The 22,968-nt window shown below is 41.9% G+C and overlaps 1 protein-coding gene across 1 annotated transcript in view; it reads left to right on the forward strand.

The window, feature by feature from the left end:
• cfap54 (cilia and flagella associated 54) overlaps nt 1-22,968 on the forward strand; it is a gene marked incomplete at both ends in the record, with an annotated part of 101,379 nt that overhangs the window by 15,785 nt on the left and 62,626 nt on the right. Inside the window, 13 exons of the mRNA XM_083927288.1 lie at nt 51-260; nt 840-927; nt 1,143-1,313; nt 1,420-1,486; nt 1,620-1,805; nt 1,894-1,980; nt 2,067-2,186; nt 2,543-2,590; nt 3,033-3,174; nt 4,026-4,192; nt 4,352-4,506; nt 4,597-4,720; nt 5,021-5,180. Coding sequence (XP_083783414.1) covers nt 51-260; nt 840-927; nt 1,143-1,313; nt 1,420-1,486; nt 1,620-1,805; nt 1,894-1,980; nt 2,067-2,186; nt 2,543-2,590; nt 3,033-3,174; nt 4,026-4,192; nt 4,352-4,506; nt 4,597-4,720; nt 5,021-5,180 — 1,725 coding nt within the window. The remainder of the gene's footprint in view (nt 1-50; nt 261-839; nt 928-1,142; nt 1,314-1,419; nt 1,487-1,619; nt 1,806-1,893; nt 1,981-2,066; nt 2,187-2,542; nt 2,591-3,032; nt 3,175-4,025; nt 4,193-4,351; nt 4,507-4,596; nt 4,721-5,020; nt 5,181-22,968) is intronic.

Genomic DNA, 22,968 nt, shown 5'->3' on the forward strand with positions numbered 1-22,968 from the left:
CACTCATACAACAACTGTTTGAAACTCTCACTGTATGTGTCTCTCTCCAGGCTTTGTGGCACAGTTGCAGCACTGTCAGAGCAGAAGTCTCACCCATTCTACAAGCCTGGTTGATTTCAGTCCCTCTGTTATACCCACTCCAAACATCCAACCTTGCGACCTGACAGAGGAGGACTACAGTACTCCAAATGCTCTCTACAGTCTCCCTATCAGCCATGACCACATGCCGACTGTCATTGCTGCATACTCCACCTCAATTAGTAAGAGTATAAAATACTTATATAATCACCAGAAAGACTTATATGGCACACTTTACATAAACAATACATGTACTGACACATTGTCAATGAGTGGGATGCTGAGTAAGATGTGCTATAGAGAGTACCAGCAGACTACATGACAAGATAATAGCATGATATGGGGTCATCTCTATGTTCCCCGGGTCCTATGTTTCCTCAAAAGGGTCCTATGTTCCCCGGGTCCTATGTTTCCCCAAAAGGGTCCTATGTTCCCAGGTCACATAAGCCTATGTCACTGCTGATTTTGTTAGGGTTAGGTGTTACGGTTAGGGAGTAGTGTTAGGGTCTATATAGGCCTATTCACCTTGGAATTGGGCACTGATTGTGGGAAAAAACAGACCCGGGAAAATAGGCCCCTTTCTGTGAAAAGCGGTGAACATCGGACCCTTTTTCATAAAAAAGGGTCTAAAGTTCCCCGGTCACATACAAAGCGGGGAACATAGGTACTCTCCCCATGATAGATCTGAATTATGTATTTGTCCTGCTGTCAGGATCATAAAGGGTTAACAATTCTCCCCATCTCCATCCAACTTTCTTCAGAGTATCTCCAGGCCAACAATCATGACTCCCTCAGAGTTTTGGCATTGCATGAAATGGGAAACCTACAGTTCTTCAATGGAAATACACGGTTAGAATCTGTCGCCTGTGTGTGTGTGTGTGTGTGTGTGTGTGTCTTTGTGTGTGTCTTTGTGAGTGTCTTTGTGAGTGTGTTAAATCAAGTCTAGAGGTCATGCATTGTATGTTTTTACCAGCAGTTATACAGCAAAAGTTTGGAATTTGACCTTTCATGATTTTCCTCGTATTCTCATAATAATTAAATTCCTGCCTGTGTTTTATCTCCAGGGCAGCACACTCATACTGGAGTAAAGCTGTAGATTGTGCCTTACAGAGCTCAGGGGCTGTAGAGAAATGGGATGGTGTGTCCTTTGGGGGTGGCTCCCTGCAACAAACCCTGAAACTGGCTGGAATTTGGGGATGTTTACAGGCTGCTGGGCTCACTGCTAAGATTGCACAGTAAGTTTCAATGAGGTTCATTATTAATTGTAAGTGTTTTTTTGTGTGTTGCAAGCATATCTCCTTAAAAACGACTTGCTCCTGAGGGATGTGTTTTGATCTACAGGTATATATTAACGTCTGATATTAGCCAGCGGACCAAGTGCTGTCTCATGTCTGCACATTTGTTTAAGGTAATACTTCCAGGGGATGTTTATAGTTCACAAGGTTTTTGCTCTCATGACGGTATAAGGTATGTTTTTTTTAGAAATATGTGTATAATTGCATTAATTTTGACGTGCTTGTGTGTGTGACATACTTCCCTAGTGTGTGCTGTGTTGCTCCCTGGCTCAGCCCCAGGAAGACCTCCAGTACGCCTATCACAGCATCGGAGATGAACTGCTCCCTGGAGTCGACCTCTTCTCTGAACCCCACAGGGTTCACCTTAGCACCACTGTAGCCAGCCTTAACTTCATCTGCCACTGGCTTTTCACCACAGGATATTACATCACGGTACACACCTAAACACAGCTTTTCCTAATTTCAGTCCGCAATGCTCAAGCTAAATAATTGGCTTGTTAAATTGTTTTTGTAATTCCAGCTACTGCCCATGCTAGCCCTTTACCTACATTTTGTTGGGACTGTGTGCAGAGATTTCCAACGCACCGTTGAGGGCAAAATACTTCAGGTCAGCATTTGTGTTGTCTTCTATACGTGTATGTTTTTCTTATTATGGTTCTGTTGGAGTTTTCAGTGGGTTGGTGTTTTCTGCAGATACGTGCCCTTACTGAACTGTGTCTGTTCACTGAAGCTGTAAAGGAGGCATTTCAGCTCATTCAAGGAACAGGAGTGCTTCTGCCTTATGGATACTTCATTGCCAAAGACAAACTCCAAGTAAAAACGCACATATGTTCCCCTTTGCCTTTTTATCTCTTAGCCTGTGTAAGCTGGAAAGTCAAAATGCTAACCTTGTGTTTATAATACTGCAAATCCAAATCTTTCATGTAAAATGTGAAGACATAGGATGTTACCTGACATCCTCTTGGAGAGATATGTGTACTGGTTACTTACAACCTAATTCAAGCATTATAGACATTAGTGGGAGACAGACTGTAAAATATTTCTAGGAGACTGTCAAACTAAATATTTGTTCTAGTGTTGCCTCTACACAATATTGAAAGTATTGTTATCTTTTTTGTTTATAAAAGCCATCATTTGAACAGCTATTATAAATTGTGCTTACTGTGCAGCCTGTGAAGAAGTTCTACAGCAACAAGTCTCTCCTGGACAATTCTGAGGTACTTTCTACATAGGATTTCTTTAGATTTCTGAAAAATCTTGAAGGATTTTATGAGTGTAATTCTGTGAAGTATTCTAATTTAGATGTAAAATTAAATCTCACATTGTTTTAGGTGGAAGAATGGCCACATGTTTCATTCTTAAAAGGAATAACCATACTGCCACAGTTTGTATTGTGTTTGTGAACCTTTTTTTCCATTTATAACACAATAGTGTCCTGTGACCTTCCCAACCCACCTCCTGCCATTTGGTCTTCCTGACACATTCCAAAACATCAGTCCAAATTACATTACACACATTAATGCTTACACACTCTGCCAGTGGTAGGCAAAAAATGACAATTGACCTGTTATCTGTCTCTGTTCTGCTTTTTCAGCAATTTATTTGACACATTCACAAATAGTAGTTAATGTTATTTGTGTGGTTGTGGTTTGTGGTTAGGCTTTGGAGGAACTTGTGAACTGTGACTTTGCTCAAGAGGTCAGCAAGCTCTATGGATCGACATTGTGCCTCCAATTCAACCTTGCTCGTATTCAACTAGTTCTGGCACTCAGCAACACCGTACATGGCCCTCCTGTGCCAGGTCTGTAAGCAAAAGCACTTTTTTTCGCTCTGTTATTTATATAAGGGTTGTTTTTTGGAACTTGTGATATCTCTCATTAGATTCCATTGAACCAAATAAGTTTTATTCATTACGATAATTAGTAACTCAAAGTGATATACACATGAATTGACATTACTGGTGAAGGAGAGTGAGGGGAACACCCTCAGAGCACCAGCCCTCTTTTTTTCCCCTGTAGTGTGTGATTGTATTTTATTTGTGTGTTATGTGTAACCATTCTGCTTTTGTGCTGCCATCTGGGCCAGGTCACTCTTGGAAAAGAGGTTTTAATCTCAATGAGTGTTTTTACCTGGTTAAATAAAGGAGATTGATTGATCGATTTGATTGAACAGAGATTTGATAGCAAATTGATGGATTACTCTAGTCTCATAATTTGAAGGCAGCTTCAGGCTCTTCTCCTCATGTACAGTAGTCAAATATTTCTTAGACAAATGACAGGATCAAGTTTTCTATAAATGAACTAAACTACAAACAAATACATGATGAATGAATGAATGAGTATGACAATGAATGATGCATGGAGGATTAGAAAATGATATCTTTGACTGATGTTGACAATTAAATTTAATTTGAATAGATTAAAGGTCCATTCAGCAGCTGAAAGCGTCAAAACAATTTTAATATTTGGCCTAATTCCAGATTTTAAGGAAGATCTTACTTTTGGTCTAAGATTCATCAATTAACACCTTTTCATTTCTTGATTAGGCTTTTAGCCTTTTAGCTGAGACTAGAGGCAGATCTTTCACATCACTTTAGATACAAATCATTTGATTTCTTTCTAAACAAATCTCTGTGGATCAAATGTTTTTCAGATACTGTTAAAGGAGAAGCTTGTGCAAACATAACAAGTTGTTCAGTGAACTTCAAAACCAATGAACAAGACAGACTTGACACTGAGGGCTCCTGTCTAAAGACAGATGAGCAGAAAGTGCTGACCATTAATCCAGAGAAGAAAAAGCTCACTCCAGAAAGGATTAAGGTGAGACTTCTAAGGGATTTTTCAGAAGTTTATTTACTTTAGCGGCTTGCCTTTTTCATTGATTGTTTTATTCTTGGCACCTTGCTGTAAATATAGAGCAACATTTTTTCTAAAGTGTTTGTGTTAAATTGCTCATATTTATCTTCTGCTCTGTTGTAGTACCTTTTGTTAGAGGGAGCATCCTCCTTGTTGAACTCCAGAGTTTCAGAGCTCGCATCTCTGTCATGTAGCGAAATGGAGAACTTGGAACTGGAAATAGAGTCCAATCTTCTAAAGGCCAACCTATACCTGCAGCAAGGACATGCTTCACTTAGGTATGGCAGCTTTAAACATGTGTGCTGTGTGTTTAAATGTTTATGTTTGCATTTCCGGAATATCCTAACCATTTTAATGTACTCCTTCAGTTCTGAGATGGCAATTTCATCCTTGGTGCTGCTGCAGACGTCTCCTGTAATCATAAGAGGGATCAAACCTGGCTCTCATAAACCCACTTCTGACATTCCACATGCCATGACTGGAAGTGAACAGGTAGCATGTTTATATAAATTTGTTTCAGAATCAAATCAGTTGATTAACAAAACTCAAGCATATGAAGTCCCTATATGTGTACTGTGTCGTAAACATTATAGAACATGACAACATTACAAAGTAGCACCTGCAATTGAACTGCAAAAAACCATAACACGAAAGTCGTACCTGAGTGAGTGTGTAGCAGCTGAAATGTGATAATGTCACCTTTTCTCATTAACTGGTAAAATATGCAAATGTCCACACTGGGGAAGTAGAATGCTGTTTGATTGTACACAGTGTATATATGCTTTCCAACAGGGTATTAAAGATTGCAGTGTCTCAAACCCCTTACATGGAGAATATCCCAGAACAATTGAGTCCAGTGAGAGAGTTGGATTTTCTCTGTGGCTGCGTTGCCGCCTTGCTCTGGTGCACAGCCTGGCTGCCCACATCCCTGGCACTGAGACCCTTTTGCCAGGTCTGTTCATCTGTTTATGTGTTCCGCTGCTCTTTCTTTTTTCTGAGTGGTGGATTATAATAGGCTAAAACTGTTGGAATAATATCAAAATATCACATATGTGTGTGTGTGTGTGTGTGTGTGTGTGCGTATGGGGGTATTTCCAAGGTAAGAATATCAATGAGGAGGCAGCTCGAGTGTTACAGGAGGGTCTTGATGAATGTGCACAATGGGGAGACCTCGATATTCAGGCCCTTTTCATGGTGGAATATGCGGAATTGGAGGCTCGGAGAGGCAAGACTCTTGAAAGCATGGCAATACTGAAGGTACCAACAGGCACACAGACACCTCTTTTGTCACTTTATGTATTTAAACAATTTGTATACTACAAAAGAAAGAGAGAAAAAATTAACATAAACAAAGCATTGGAACCAGTAATACTGAAATTGTATCCATATTATCCTTGGATTAATCCAGATCCAGGGATGACAACATCCTCATTGTTTGCATTTAAGTTTCCACATTTCACTTTTTCGGACAGGTGATTTAAGACCTAAAGCAATGAGATGTGAGAGTAACTGTGTTGTCACCACATTACACCTTCTTTCTTTTAGCTTGTTGAGGAGTAACATCGGCAATGATTAACATGTGATTGACAAGGTATTAACTCATCACTGGGCTCTTTCCAGATGTTATTTTACTTTGATAGACAACTTGTCGAGGAGACAAGGTATTGACTCATCGCTGGGCTCTTTCCAGATGTTATTTTACTTTGATAGACAACTTGTCGAGGAGTAACATCCGCAAAGATCCTGAAAGTAACACCTTTTAGCTTGTTGAGGAGTAACATCGGCAATGATTAACATGTGATTGACAAGGTATTGACTCATCACTGGGCTCTTTCCCGATGTCATTTTACTTTGATAGACAGCTTGTCGAGGAGTAACATCCGAAAGATCCTGAAAGTAACACCTTTTAACTTGTTGAGGAGTAACATCTGACATGATGAACATGTGATTGTCAAGCTAAAGATGCATACGAGCTAGCCAGGAGTCGAACCTAGAATCTTCTGATCCGTAGTCAGACGCGTTGTCCATTGCGCCACTAGCCCTACATTTGTCATTTGCTTGGCGTGTTCTCCCGTGACCGCATGCACCGCATGCACCGCATGCACCGCATGCATCACATGCAAACAGTCAAGGGCTTTTACTTTGTTGACAAGTGTGTGTGTAGAACGCCAGAGAAATGACTGATAGTGTCGGAAAATCCGAGGCTTCATGGAGAAATTTTAGCTCTAGTTTACAAGTTTCAAAGTTAGGAAAAAGAAGCAGAGGAGTTAAAAGCAGCTTAGCACTGCTGCCGTGACCCGGATTCGAACCGGGGTTGCTGCGGCCACAACACAGAGTACTAACCACTATACGATCACGGCCACTTGTCTTGCACCATGCCTCCCTCTGTCATAGCATATGTGCTGAGTAGTAACCTATCAACATTTTTATTTGTGTGGGTTTCCTCAATGATTTGTGACAAATGACATGTCCATGGATGAAGTATCCAGCACAGCTGATTCTGTATATTGTTAGAAATTTCGTTTTTCAAAGCAAGAAATTTAACAAGCAACATTCTAAAAACAATAGAGGATTCCTGATGGCTGTCAAATACTGAAAGAAACGGGATCAGAGAGGAGTAACATCCGAAATGATGAACATGTGATTCACAAGCTAAAGAATTTTCTATTTTCAAAGGAAGATAATTAGCAAGCAACATTCTTAAAACAAGAGAGGATTCCTGATAGCTGTGACTGGCTGAAAGCAACGGGTTCAGACACCTTTTAGCACACATTGAAGGGCTATTGACTCATCACTGGGCTCTTTCCAGATGTTATTTTACTTTGATAGACAACTTGTCGAGGAGTAACATCCGCAAAGATCCTGAAAGTAACACCTTTTAGCCTGTTGAGGAGTAACATCGGCAATGATTAACATGTGATTGACAAGGTATTGACTCATCACTGGGCTCTTTCCAGATGTCATTTTACTTTGATAGACAGCTTGTCGAGGAGTAACATCTGAAAGATCCTGAAAGTAACACCTTTTAGCTTGTTGAGGAGTAACATCTGACATGAGGAACATGTGATTGTCAGGCTAAAGATGCATACGAGCTAGCCAGGAGTCGAACCTAGAATCTTCTGATCCGTAGTCAGACGCGTTGTCCATTGCGCCACTAGCCCTACATTTGTCTTTTGCTTGGCGTGTTGTCGCGTGACCGCATGCACCGCATGCATCACATGCAAACAGTCAAGGGCTTTTACTTTGTTGACAAGTGTGTGTGTAGAACGCCAGAGAAATGACTGATAGTGTCGGAAAATCCGAGGCTTCATGGAGAAATTTTAGCTCTAGTTTTCAAGTTTCAAAGTTAGGAAAAAGAAGCAGAGGAGTTAAAAGCAGCTTAGCACTGCTGCCGTGACCCGGATTCGAACCGGGGTTGCTGCGGCCACAACACAGAGTACTAACCACTATACGATCACGGCCAATCTTCTAAAAACAATAGAGGATTCCTGATGGCTGTCAATTACTGAAAGAAACAGGATCAGAGAGGAGTAACATCCGAAATGATGAACATGTGATTCACAAGCTAAAGAAATTTTGATTTTCAAAGGAAGATAATTAGCAAGCAACATTCTTAAAACAAGAGAGGAATCCTGTGACTGGCTGAAAGCAACGGGTTCAGACACCTTTTAGCACACATTGAAGGGCTATTGACTCATCACTGGGCTCTTTCCAGATGTTATTTTACTTTGATAGACAAGTTGTCGAGGAGTAACATCCGCAAAGATCCTGAAAGTAACACCTTTTAGCTTGTTGAGGAGTAACATCCGCAATGATTAACAAGGTATTGACTCATCACTGGGCTCTTTCCAGATGTCATTTTACTTTGATAGACAGCTTGTCCAGGAGTAACATCCGAAAGAACCTGAAAGTAACACCTTTTAGCTTGTTGAGGAGTAACATCTGACATGATGAACATGTGATTGTCAAGCTAAAGATGCATACGAGCTAGCCAGGAGTCGAACCTAGAATCTTCTGATCCGTAGTCAGACGCGTTGTCCATTGCGCCACTAGCCCTACATTTGTCTTTTGCTTGGCGTGTTCTCGCGTGACCGCATGCACCGCATGCATCACATGCAAACAGTCAAGGGCTTTTACTTTGTTGACAAGTGTGTGTGTAGAACGCCAGAGAAATGACTGATAGTGTCGGAAAATCCGAGGCTTCATGGAGAAATTTTAGCTCTAGTTTTCAAGTTTCAAAGTTAGGAAAAAGAAGCAGAGGAGTTAAAAGCAGCTTAGCACTGCTGCCGTGACCCGGATTCGAACCGGGGTTGCTGCGGCCACAACACAGAGTACTAACCACTATACGATCACGGCCAATCTTCTAAAAACAATAGAGGATTCCTGATGGCTGTCAATTACTGAAAGAAACAGGATCAGAGAGGAGTAACATCCGAAATGATGAACATGTGATTCACAAGCTAAAGAAATTTTGATTTTCAAAGGAAGATAATTAGCAAGCAACATTCTTAAAACAAGAGAGGAATCCTGTGACTGGCTGAAAGCAACGGGTTCAGACACCTTTTAGCACACATTGAAGGGCTATTGACTCATCACTGGGCTCTTTCCAGATGTTATTTTACTTTGATAGACAAGTTGTCGAGGAGTAACATCCGCAAAGATCCTGAAAGTAACACCTTTTAGCTTGTTGAGGAGTAACATCCGCAATGATTAACACGGTATTGACTCATCACTGGGCTCTTTCCAGATGTCATTTTACTTTGATAGACAGCTTGTCGAGGAGTAACATCCGAAAGATCCTGAAAGTAACACCTTTTAGCTTGTTGAGGAGTAACATCTGACATGATGAACATGTGATTGTCAAGCTAAAGATGCATACGAGCTAGCCAGGAGTCGAACCTAGAATCTTCTGATGCGTAGTCAGACGCGTTGTCCATTGCGCCACTAGCCCTACATTTGTCTTTTGCTTGGCGTGTTCACGCCTGACTGCATGCACCGCATGCACCGCATGCATCACATGCAAACAGTCAAGGGCTTTTACTTTGTTGACAAGTGTGTGTGTAGAACGCCAGAGAAATGACTGATAGTGTCGGAAAATCCGAGGCTTCATGGAGAAATTTTAGCTCTAGTTTTCAAGTTTCAAAGTTAGGAAAAAGAAGCAGAGGAGTTAAAAGCAGCTTAGCACTGCTGCCGTGACCCGGATTCGAACCTGGGTTGCTGCGGCCACAACACAGAGTACTAACCACTATACGATCACGGCCACTTGTCTTGCACCATGCCTCCCTCTGTCATAGCATATGTGCTGAGTAGTAACCTATCAACATTTTTATTTGTGTGGGTTTCCTCAATGATTTGTGACAAATGACATGTCCATGGATGAAGTATCCAGCACAGCTGATTCTGTATATTGTTAGAAATTTCGTTTTTCAAAGCAAGAAATTTAACAAGCAACATTCTAAAAACAATAGAGGATTCCTGATGGCTGTCAAATACTGAAAGAAACGGGATCAGAGAGGAGTAACATCCGAAATGATGAACATGTGATTCACAAGCTAAAGAAATTTCGATTTTCAAAGGAAGATAATTAGCAAGCAACATTCTTAAAACAAGAGAGGAATCCTGTGACTGGCTGAAAGCAACGGGTTCAGACACCTTTTGGCACACATTGAAGGGCTATTGACTCATCACTGGGCTCTTTCCAGATGTTATTTTACTTTGATAGACAACTTGTCGAGGAGTAACATCCGCAAAGATCCTGAAAGTAACACCTTTTAGCTTGTTGAGGAGTAACATCTGACATGATGAACATGTGATTGTCAAGCTAAAGATGCATACGAGCTAGCCAGGAGTCGAACCTAGAATCTTCTGATCCGTAGTCAGACGCGTTGTCCATTGCGCCACTAGCCCTACATTTGTCTTTTGCTTGGCGTGTTCTCGCGTGACCGCATGCACCGCATGCATCACATGCAAACAGTCAAGGGCTTTTACTTTGTTGACAAGTGTGTGTGTGTAGAACGCCAGAGAAATGACTGATAGTGTCGGAAAATCCGAGGCTTCATGGAGAAATTGTAGCTCTAGTTTTCAAGTTTCAAAGTTAGGAAAAAGAAGCAGAGGAGTTAAAAGCAGCTTAGCACTGCTGCCGTGACCCAGATTCGAACCGGGGTTGCTGCGGCCACAACACAAAGTACTAACCACTATACGATCACGGCCACTTGTCTTGCACCATGCCTCCCTCTGTGATAGCATATGTGCTGAGTAGTAACCTATCAACATTTTTATTTGTGTGGGTTTCCTAAATGATTTGTGACAAATGGCATGTCCATGGATGAAGTATCCAGCACAGCTGATTCTGTATATTGTTAGAAATTTCGTTTTTCAAAGCAAGAAATTTAACAAGCAACATTCTAAAAACAATAGAGGATTCCTGATGGCTGTCAAATACTGAAAGAAACGGGATCAGAGAGGAGTAACATCCGAAATGATGAACATGTGATTCACAAGCTAAAGAAATTTCGATTTTCAAAGGAAGATAATTAGCAAGCAACATTCTTAAAACAAGAGAGGATTCCTGATAGCTGTGACTGGCTGAAAGCAACGGGTTCAGACACCTTTTAGCACACATTGAAGGGCTATTGACTCATCACTGGGCTCTTTCCAGATGTTATTTTACTTTGATAGACAACTTGTCGAGGAGTAACATCCGCAAAGATCCTGAAAGTAACACCTTTTAGCCTGTTGAGGAGTAACATCGGCAATGATTAACATGTGATTGACAAGGTATTGACTCATCACTGGGCTCTTTCCAGATGTCATTTTACTTTGATAGACAGCTTGTCGAGGAGTAACATCTGAAAGATCCTGAAAGTAACACCTTTTAGCTTGTTGAGGAGTAACATCTGACATGAGGAACATGTGATTGTCAGGCTAAAGATGCATACGAGCTAGCCAGGAGTCGAACCTAGAATCTTCTGATCCGTAGTCAGACGCGTTGTCCATTGCGCCACTAGCCCTAAATTTGTCTTTTGCGTGGCGTGTTCTCGCGTGACCGCATGCACCGCATGCATCACATGCAAACAGTCAAGGGCTTTTACTTTGTTGACAAGTGTGTGTGTAGAACGCCAGAGAAATGGCTGATAGTGTCGGAAAATCCGAGGCTTCATGGAGAAATTGTAGCTCTAGTTTTCAAGTTTCAAAGTTAGGAAAAAGAAGCAGAGGAGTTAAAAGCAGCTTAGCACTGCTGCCGTGACCCGGATTTGAACCGGGGTTGCTGCGGCCACAACACAGAGTACTAACCACTATACGATCACGGCCAATTTTCTAAAAACAATAGAGGATTCCTGATGGCTGTCAATTACTGAAAGAAACAGGATCAGAGAGGAGTAACATCCGAAATGATGAACATGTGATTCACAAGCTAAAGAAATTTTGATTTTCAAAGGAAGATAATTAGCAAGCAACATTCTTAAAACAAGAGAGGAATCCTGTGACTGGCTGAAAGCAACGGGTTCAGACACCTTTTTAGCACACATTGAAGGGCTATTGACTCATCACTGGGCTCTTTCCAGATGTTATTTTACTTTGATAGACAAGTTGTCGAGGAGTAACATCCGCAAAGATCCTGAAAGTAACACCTTTTAGCTTGTTGAGGAGTAACATCCGCAATGATTAACAAGGTATTGACTCATCACTGGGCTCTTTCCAGATGTCATTTTACTTTGATAGACAGCTTGTCGAGGAGTAACATCCGAAAGATCCTGAAAGTAACACCTTTTAGCTTGTTGAGGAGTAACATCTGACATGATGAACATGTGATTGTCAAGCTAAAGATGCATACGAGCTAGCCAGGAGTCGAACCTAGAATCTTCTGATCCGTAGTCAGACGCGTTGTCCATTGCGCCACTAGCCCTACATTTGTCTTTTGCTTGGCGTGTTCTCGCGTGACCGCATGCACCGCATGCATCACATGCAAACAGTCAAGGGCTTTTACTTTGTTGACAAGTGTGTGTGTAGAACGCCAGAGAAATGACTGATAGTGTCGGAAAATCCGAGGCTTCATGGAGAAATTTTAGCTCTAGTTTTCAAGTTTCAAAGTTAGGAAAAAGAAGCAGAGGAGTTAAAAGCAGCTTAGCACTGCTGCCGTGACCCGGATTCGAACTGGGGTTGCTGCGGCCACAACACAGAGTACTAACCACTATACGATCACGGCCAATCTTCTAAAAACAATAGAGGATTCCTGATGGCTGTCAATTACTGAAAGAAACAGGATCAGAGAGGAGTAACATCCGAAATGATGAACATGTGATTCACAAGCTAAAGAAATTTTGATTTTCAAAGGAAGATAATTAGCAAGCAACATTCTTAAAACAAGAGAGGATTTCTGATAGCTGTGACTGGCTGAAAGCAACGGGTTCAGACACCTTTTAGCACACATTGAAGGGCTATTGACTCATCACTGGGCTCTTTCCAGATGTTATTTTACTTTGATAGACAAGTTGTCGAGGAGTAACATCCGCAAAGATCCTGAAAGTAACACCTTTTAGCTTGTTGAGGAGTAACATCCGCAATGATTAACAAGGTATTGACTCATCACTGGGCTCTTTCCAGATGTCATTTTACTTTGATAGACAGCTTGTCGAGGAGTAACATCCGCAAAGATCCTGAAAGTAACACCTTTTAGCTTGTTGAGGAGTAACATCGGCAATGATTAACATGTGATTGACAAGGTATTGACTCATCACTGGGCTCTTTCCAGATGTCATTTTACTTTGATAGACAGCTTGTCGAGGAGTAACATCTGAAAGATCCTGAAAGTAACACCTTTTAACTTGTTGAGGAGTAACATCTGACATGATGAACATGTGATTATCAAGCTAAAGATGCATACGAGCTAGCCAGGAGTCGAACCTAGAATCTTCTGATCCGTAGTCAGACGCGTTGTCCATTGCGCCACTAGCCCTACATTTGTCATTTGCTTGGCGTGTTCTCGCGTGACCGCATGCACCGCATGCATCACATGCAAACAGTCAAGGGCTTTTACTTTGTTGACAAGTGTGTGTGTAGAACGCCAGAGAAATGACTGATAGTGTCGGAAAATCCGTGGCTTCATGGAGAAATTTTAGCTCTAGTTTTCAAGTTTCAAAGTTAGGAAAAAGAAGCAGAGGAGTTAAAAGCAGCTTAGCACTGCTGCCGTGACCCGGATTCGAACCGGGGTTGCTGCGGCCACAACACAGAGTACTAACCACTATACGATCACGGCCAATCTTCTAAAAACAATAGAGGATTCCTGATGGCTGTCAATTACTGAAAGAAACAGGATCAGAGAGGAGTAACATCCGAAATGATGAACATGTGATTCACAAGCTAAAGAAATTTTGATTTTCAAAGGAAGATAATTAGCAAGCAACATTCTTAAAACAAGAGAGGAATCCTGTGACTGGCTGAAAGCAACGGGTTCAGACACCTTTTAGCACACATTGAAGGGCTATTGACTCATCACTGGGCTCTTTCCAGATGTTATTTTACTTTGATAGACAAGTTGTCGAGGAGTAACATCCGCAAAGATCCTGAAAGTAACACCTTTTAGCTTGTTGAGGAGTAACATCCGCAATGATTAACAAGGTATTGACTCATCACTGGGCTCTTTCCAGATGTCATTTTACTTTGATAGACAGCTTGTCGAGGAGTAACATCCGAAAGAACCTGAAAGTAACACCTTTTAGCTTGTTGAGGAGTAACATCTGACATGATGAACATGTGATTGTCAAGCTAAAGATGCATACGAGCTAGCCAGGAGTCGAACCTAGAATCTTCTGATCCGTAGTCAGACGCGTTGTCCATTGCGCCACTAGCCCTACATTTGTCTTTTGCTTGGCGTGTTCTCGCGTGACCGCATGAACCGCATGCATCACATGCAAACAGTCAAGGGCTTTTACTTTGTTGACAAGTGTGTGTGTAGAACGCCAGAGAAATGACTGATAGTGTCGGAAAATCCGAGGCTTCATGGAGAAATTTTAGCTCTAGTTTTCAAGTTTCAAAGTTAGGAAAAAGAAGCAGAGGAGTTAAAAGCAGCTTAGCACTGCTGCCGTGACCCGGATTCGAACTGGGGTTGCTGCGGCCACAACACAGAGTACTAACCACTATACGATCACGGCCAATCTTCTAAAAACAATAGAGGATTCCTGATGGCTGTCAATTACTGAAAGAAACAGGATCAGAGAGGAGTAACATCCGAAATGATGAACATGTGATTCACAAGCTAAAGAAATTTTGATTTTCAAAGGAAGATAATTAGCAAGCAACATTCTTAAAACAAGAGAGGATTTCTGATAGCTGTGACTGGCTGAAAGCAACGGGTTCAGACACCTTTTAGCACACATTGAAGGGCTATTGACTCATCACTGGGCTCTTTCCAGATGTTATTTTACTTTGATAGACAAGTTGTCGAGGAGTAACATCCGCAAAGATCCTGAAAGTAACACCTTTTAGCTTGTTGAGGAGTAACATCCGCAATGATTAACAAGGTATTGACTCATCACTGGGCTCTTTCCAGATGTCATTTTACTTTGATAGACAGCTTGTCGAGGAGTAACATCCGCAAAGATCCTGAAAGTAACACCTTTTAGCTTGTTGAGGAGTAACATCGGCAATGATTAACATGTGATTGACAAGGTATTGACTCATCACTGGGCTCTTTCCAGATGTCATTTTACTTTGATAGACAGCTTGTCGAGGAGTAACATCTGAAAGATCCTGAAAGTAACACCTTTTAACTTGTTGAGGAGTAACATCTGACATGATGAACATGTGATTATCAAGCTAAAGATGCATACGAGCTAGCCAGGAGTCGAACCTAGAATCTTCTGATCCGTAGTCAGACGCGTTGTCCATTGCGCCACTAGCCCTACATTTGTCATTTGCTTGGCGTGTTCTCGCGTGACCGCATGCACCGCATGCATCACATGCAAACAGTCAAGGGCTTTTACTTTGTTGACAAGTGTGTGTGTAGAACGCCAGAGAAATGACTGATAGTGTCGGAAAATCCGAGGCTTCATGGAGAAATTTTAGCTCTAGTTTACAAGTTTCAAAGTTAGGAAAAAGAAGCAGAGGAGTTAAAAGCAGCTTAGCACTGCTGCCGTGACCCGGATTCGAACCGGGGTTGCTGCGGCCACAACACAGAGTACTAACCACTATACGATCACGGCCACTTGTCTTGCACCATGCCTCCCTCTGTCATAGCATATGTGCTGAGTAGTAACCTATCAACATTTTTATTTGTGTGGGTTTCCTCAATGATTTGTGACAAATGACATGTCCATGGATGAAGTATCCAGCACAGCTGATTCTGTATATTGTTAGAAATTTCGTTTTTCAAAGCAAGAAATTTAACAAGCAACATTCTAAAAACAATAGAGGATTCCTGATGGCTGTCAAATACTGAAAGAAACGGGATCAGAGAGGAGTAACATCCGAAATGATGAACATGTGATTCACAAGCTAAAGAATTTTCTATTTTCAAAGGAAGATAATTAGCAAGCAACATTCTTAAAACAAGAGAGGATTCCTGATAGCTGTGACTGGCTGAAAGCAACGGGTTCAGACACCTTTTAGCACACATTGAAGGGCTATTGACTCATCACTGGGCTCTTTCCAGATGTTATTTTACTTTGATAGACAACTTGTCGAGGAGTAACATCCGCAAAGATCCTGAAAGTAACACCTTTTAGCCTGTTGAGGAGTAACATCGGCAATGATTAACATGTGATTGACAAGGTATTGACTCATCACTGGGCTCTTTCCAGATGTCATTTTACTTTGATAGACAGCTTGTCGAGGAGTAACATCTGAAAGATCCTGAAAGTAACACCTTTTAGCTTGTTGAGGAGTAACATCTGACATGAGGAACATGTGATTGTCAGGCTAAAGATGCATACGAGCTAGCCAGGAGTCGAACCTAGAATCTTCTGATCCGTAGTCAGACGCGTTGTCCATTGCGCCACTAGCCCTACATTTGTCTTTTGCTTGGCGTGTTGTCGCGTGACCGCATGCACCGCATGCATCACATGCAAACAGTCAAGGGCTTTTACTTTGTTGACAAGTGTGTGTGTAGAACGCCAGAGAAATGACTGATAGTGTCGGAAAATCCGAGGCTTCATGGAGAAATTTTAGCTCTAGTTTTCAAGTTTCAAAGTTAGGAAAAAGAAGCAGAGGAGTTAAAAGCAGCTTAGCACTGCTGCCGTGACCCGGATTCGAACCGGGGTTGCTGCGGCCACAACACAGAGTACTAACCACTATACGATCACGGCCAATCTTCTAAAAACAATAGAGGATTCCTGATGGCTGTCAATTACTGAAAGAAACAGGATCAGAGAGGAGTAACATCCGAAATGATGAACATGTGATTCACAAGCTAAAGAAATTTTGATTTTCAAAGGAAGATAATTAGCAAGCAACATTCTTAAAACAAGAGAGGAATCCTGTGACTGGCTGAAAGCAACGGGTTCAGACACCTTTTAGCACACATTGAAGGGCTATTGACTCATCACTGGGCTCTTTCCAGATGTTATTTTACTTTGATAGACAAGTTGTCGAGGAGTAACATCCGCAAAGATCCTGAAAGTAACACCTTTTAGCTTGTTGAGGAGTAACATCCGCAATGATTAACAAGGTATTGACTCATCACTGGGCTCTTTCCAGATGTCATTTTACTTTGATAGACAGCTTGTCCAGGAGTAACATCCGAAAGAACCTGAAAGTAACACCTTTTAGCTTGTTGAGGAGTAACATCTGACATGATGAACATGTGATTGTCAAGCTAAAGATGCATACGAGCTAGCCAGGAGTCGAACCTAGAATCTTCTGATCCGTAGTCAGACGCGTTGTCCATTGCGCCACTAGCCCTACATTTGTCTTTTGCTTGGCGTGTTCTCGCGTGACCGCATGCACCGCATGCATCACATGCAAACAGTCAAGGGCTTTTACTTTGTTGACAAGTGTGTGTGTAGAACGCCAGAGAAATGACTGATAGTGTCGGAAAATCCGAGGCTTCATGGAGAAATTTTAGCTCTAGTTTTCAAGTTTCAAAGTTAGGAAAAAGAAGCAGAGGAGTTAAAAGCAGCTTAGCACTGCTGCCGTGACCCGGATTCGAACCGGGGTTGCTGCGGCCACAACACAGAGTACTAACCACTATACGATCACGGCCAATCTTCTAAAAACAATAGAGGATTCCTGATGGCTGTCAATTACTGAAAGAAACAGGATCAGAGAGGAGTAACATCCGAAATGATGAACATGTGATTCACAAGCTAAAGAAATTTTGATTTTCAAAGGAAGATAATTAGCAAGCAACATTCTTAAAACAAGAGAGGAATCCTGTGACTGGCTGAAAGCAACGGGTTCAGACACCTTTTAGCACACATTGAAGGGCTATTGACTCATCACTGGGCTCTTTCCAGATGTTATTTTACTTTGATAGACAAGTTGTCGAGGAGTAACATCCGCAAAGATCCTGAAAGTAACACCTTTTAGCTTGTTGAGGAGTAACATCCGCAATGATTAACACGGTATTGACTCATCACTGGGCTCTTTCCAGATGTCATTTTACTTTGATAGACAGCTTGTCGAGGAGTAACATCCGAAAGATCCTGAAAGTAACACCTTTTAGCTTGTTGAGGAGTAACATCTGACATGATGAACATGTGATTGTCAAGCTAAAGATGCATACGAGCTAGCCAGGAGTCGAACCTAGAATCTTCTGATGCGTAGTCAGACGCGTTGTCCATTGCGCCACTAGCCCTACATTTGTCTTTTGCTTGGCGTGTTCACGCCTGACTGCATGCACCGCATGCACCGCATGCATCACATGCAAACAGTCAAGGGCTTTTACTTTGTTGACAAGTGTGTGTGTAGAACGCCAGAGAAATGACTGATAGTGTCGGAAAATCCGAGGCTTCATGGAGAAATTTTAGCTCTAGTTTTCAAGTTTCAAAGTTAGGAAAAAGAAGCAGAGGAGTTAAAAGCAGCTTAGCACTGCTGCCGTGACCCGGATTCGAACCTGGGTTGCTGCGGCCACAACACAGAGTACTAACCACTATACGATCACGGCCACTTGTCTTGCACCATGCCTCCCTCTGTCATAGCATATGTGCTGAGTAGTAACCTATCAACATTTTTATTTGTGTGGGTTTCCTCAATGATTTGTGACAAATGACATGTCCATGGATGAAGTATCCAGCACAGCTGATTCTGTATATTGTTAGAAATTTCGTTTTTCAAAGCAAGAAATTTAACAAGCAACATTCTAAAAACAATAGAGGATTCCTGATGGCTGTCAAATACTGAAAGAAACGGGATCAGAGAGGAGTAACATCCGAAATGATGAACATGTGATTCACAAGCTAAAGAAATTTCGATTTTCAAAGGAAGATAATTAGCAAGCAACATTCTTAAAACAAGAGAGGAATCCTGTGACTGGCTGAAAGCAACGGGTTCAGACACCTTTTGGCACACATTGAAGGGCTATTGACTCATCACTGGGCTCTTTCCAGATGTTATTTTACTTTGATAGACAACTTGTCGAGGAGTAACATCCGCAAAGATCCTGAAAGTAACACCTTTTAGCTTGTTGAGGAGTAACATCTGACATGATGAACATGTGATTGTCAAGCTAAAGATGCATACGAGCTAGCCAGGAGTCGAACCTAGAATCTTCTGATCCGTAGTCAGACGCGTTGTCCATTGCGCCACTAGCCCTACATTTGTCTTTTGCTTGGCGTGTTCTCGCGTGACCGCATGCACCGCATGCATCACATGCAAACAGTCAAGGGCTTTTACTTTGTTGACAAGTGTGTGTGTGTAGAACGCCAGAGAAATGACTGATAGTGTCGGAAAATCCGAGGCTTCATGGAGAAATTGTAGCTCTAGTTTTCAAGTTTCAAAGTTAGGAAAAAGAAGCAGAGGAGTTAAAAGCAGCTTAGCACTGCTGCCGTGACCCAGATTCGAACCGGGGTTGCTGCGGCCACAACACAAAGTACTAACCACTATACGATCACGGCCACTTGTCTTGCACCATGCCTCCCTCTGTGATAGCATATGTGCTGAGTAGTAACCTATCAACATTTTTATTTGTGTGGGTTTCCTAAATGATTTGTGACAAATGGCATGTCCATGGATGAAGTATCCAGCACAGCTGATTCTGTATATTGTTAGAAATTTCGTTTTTCAAAGCAAGAAATTTAACAAGCAACATTCTAAAAACAATAGAGGATTCCTGATGGCTGTCAAATACTGAAAGAAACGGGATCAGAGAGGAGTAACATCCGAAATGATGAACATGTGATTCACAAGCTAAAGAAATTTCGATTTTCAAAGGAAGATAATTAGCAAGCAACATTCTTAAAACAAGAGAGGATTCCTGATAGCTGTGACTGGCTGAAAGCAACGGGTTCAGACACCTTTTAGCACACATTGAAGGGCTATTGACTCATCACTGGGCTCTTTCCAGATGTTATTTTACTTTGATAGACAACTTGTCGAGGAGTAACATCCGCAAAGATCCTGAAAGTAACACCTTTTAGCCTGTTGAGGAGTAACATCGGCAATGATTAACATGTGATTGACAAGGTATTGACTCATCACTGGGCTCTTTCCAGATGTCATTTTACTTTGATAGACAGCTTGTCGAGGAGTAACATCTGAAAGATCCTGAAAGTAACACCTTTTAGCTTGTTGAGGAGTAACATCTGACATGAGGAACATGTGATTGTCAGGCTAAAGATGCATACGAGCTAGCCAGGAGTCGAACCTAGAATCTTCTGATCCGTAGTCAGACGCGTTGTCCATTGCGCCACTAGCCCTAAATTTGTCTTTTGCGTGGCGTGTTCTCGCGTGACCGCATGCACCGCATGCATCACATGCAAACAGTCAAGGGCTTTTACTTTGTTGACAAGTGTGTGTGTAGAACGCCAGAGAAATGGCTGATAGTGTCGGAAAATCCGAGGCTTCATGGAGAAATTGTAGCTCTAGTTTTCAAGTTTCAAAGTTAGGAAAAAGAAGCAGAGGAGTTAAAAGCAGCTTAGCACTGCTGCCGTGACCCGGATTTGAACCGGGGTTGCTGCGGCCACAACACAGAGTACTAACCACTATACGATCACGGCCAATTTTCTAAAAACAATAGAGGATTCCTGATGGCTGTCAATTACTGAAAGAAACAGGATCAGAGAGGAGTAACATCCGAAATGATGAACATGTGATTCACAAGCTAAAGAAATTTTGATTTTCAAAGGAAGATAATTAGCAAGCAACATTCTTAAAACAAGAGAGGAATCCTGTGACTGGCTGAAAGCAACGGGTTCAGACACCTTTTTAGCACACATTGAAGGGCTATTGACTCATCACTGGGCTCTTTCCAGATGTTATTTTACTTTGATAGACAAGTTGTCGAGGAGTAACATCCGCAAAGATCCTGAAAGTAACACCTTTTAGCTTGTTGAGGAGTAACATCCGCAATGATTAACAAGGTATTGACTCATCACTGGGCTCTTTCCAGATGTCATTTTACTTTGATAGACAGCTTGTCGAGGAGTAACATCCGAAAGATCCTGAAAGTAACACCTTTTAGCTTGTTGAGGAGTAACATCTGACATGATGAACATGTGATTGTCAAGCTAAAGATGCATACGAGCTAGCCAGGAGTCGAACCTAGAATCTTCTGATCCGTAGTCAGACGCGTTGTCCATTGCGCCACTAGCCCTACATTTGTCTTTTGCTTGGCGTGTTCTCGCGTGACCGCATGCACCGCATGCATCACATGCAAACAGTCAAGGGCTTTTACTTTGTTGACAAGTGTGTGTGTAGAACGCCAGAGAAATGACTGATAGTGTCGGAAAATCCGAGGCTTCATGGAGAAATTTTAGCTCTAGTTTTCAAGTTTCAAAGTTAGGAAAAAGAAGCAGAGGAGTTAAAAGCAGCTTAGCACTGCTGCCGTGACCCGGATTCGAACTGGGGTTGCTGCGGCCACAACACAGAGTACTAACCACTATACGATCACGGCCAATCTTCTAAAAACAATAGAGGATTCCTGATGGCTGTCAATTACTGAAAGAAACAGGATCAGAGAGGAGTAACATCCGAAATGATGAACATGTGATTCACAAGCTAAAGAAATTTTGATTTTCAAAGGAAGATAATTAGCAAGCAACATTCTTAAAACAAGAGAGGATTTCTGATAGCTGTGACTGGCTGAAAGCAACGGGTTCAGACACCTTTTAGCACACATTGAAGGGCTATTGACTCATCACTGGGCTCTTTCCAGATGTTATTTTACTTTGATAGACAAGTTGTCGAGGAGTAACATCCGCAAAGATCCTGAAAGTAACACCTTTTAGCTTGTTGAGGAGTAACATCCGCAATGATTAACAAGGTATTGACTCATCACTGGGCTCTTTCCAGATGTCATTTTACTTTGATAGACAGCTTGTCGAGGAGTAACATCCGCAAAGATCCTGAAAGTAACACCTTTTAGCTTGTTGAGGAGTAACATCGGCAATGATTAACATGTGATTGACAAGGTATTGACTCATCACTGGGCTCTTTCCAGATGTCATTTTACTTTGATAGACAGCTTGTCGAGGAGTAACATCTGAAAGATCCTGAAAGTAACACCTTTTAACTTGTTGAGGAGTAACATCTGACATGATGAACATGTGATTATCAAGCTAAAGATGCATACGAGCTAGCCAGGAGTCGAACCTAGAATCTTCTGATCCGTAGTCAGACGCGTTGTCCATTGCGCCACTAGCCCTACATTTGTCATTTGCTTGGCGTGTTCTCGCGTGACCGCATGCACCGCATGCATCACATGCAAACAGTCAAGGGCTTTTACTTTGTTGACAAGTGTGTGTGTAGAACGCCAGAGAAATGACTGATAGTGTCGGAAAATCCGTGGCTTCATGGAGAAATTTTAGCTCTAGTTTTCAAGTTTCAAAGTTAGGAAAAAGAAGCAGAGGAGTTAAAAGCAGCTTAGCACTGCTGCCGTGACCCGGATTCGAACCGGGGTTGCTGCGGCCACAACACAGAGTACTAACCACTATACGATCACGGCCAATCTTCTAAAAACAATAGAGGATTCCTGATGGCTGTCAATTACTGAAAGAAACAGGATCAGAGAGGAGTAACATCCGAAATGATGAACATGTGATTCACAAGCTAAAGAAATTTTGATTTTCAAAGGAAGATAATTAGCAAGCAACATTCTTAAAACAAGAGAGGAATCCTGTGACTGGCTGAAAGCAACGGGTTCAGACACCTTTTAGCACACATTGAAGGGCTATTGACTCATCACTGGGCTCTTTCCAGATGTTATTTTACTTTGATAGACAAGTTGTCGAGGAGTAACATCCGCAAAGATCCTGAAAGTAACACCTTTTAGCTTGTTGAGGAGTAACATCCGCAATGATTAACAAGGTATTGACTCATCACTGGGCTCTTTCCAGATGTCATTTTACTTTGATAGACAGCTTGTCGAGGAGTAACATCCGAAAGAACCTGAAAGTAACACCTTTTAGCTTGTTGAGGAGTAACATCTGACATGATGAACATGTGATTGTCAAGCTAAAGATGCATACGAGCTAGCCAGGAGTCGAACCTAGAATCTTCTGATCCGTAGTCAGACGCGTTGTCCATTGCGCCACTAGCCCTACATTTGTCTTTTGCTTGGCGTGTTCTCGCGTGACCGCATGAACCGC

Source organism: Echiichthys vipera (genome assembly GCF_963691815.1).
Source record: "Echiichthys vipera genome assembly, chromosome: 14".
NCBI classification, from domain to species: Eukaryota; Metazoa; Chordata; class Actinopteri; order Perciformes; family Trachinidae; genus Echiichthys; species Echiichthys vipera.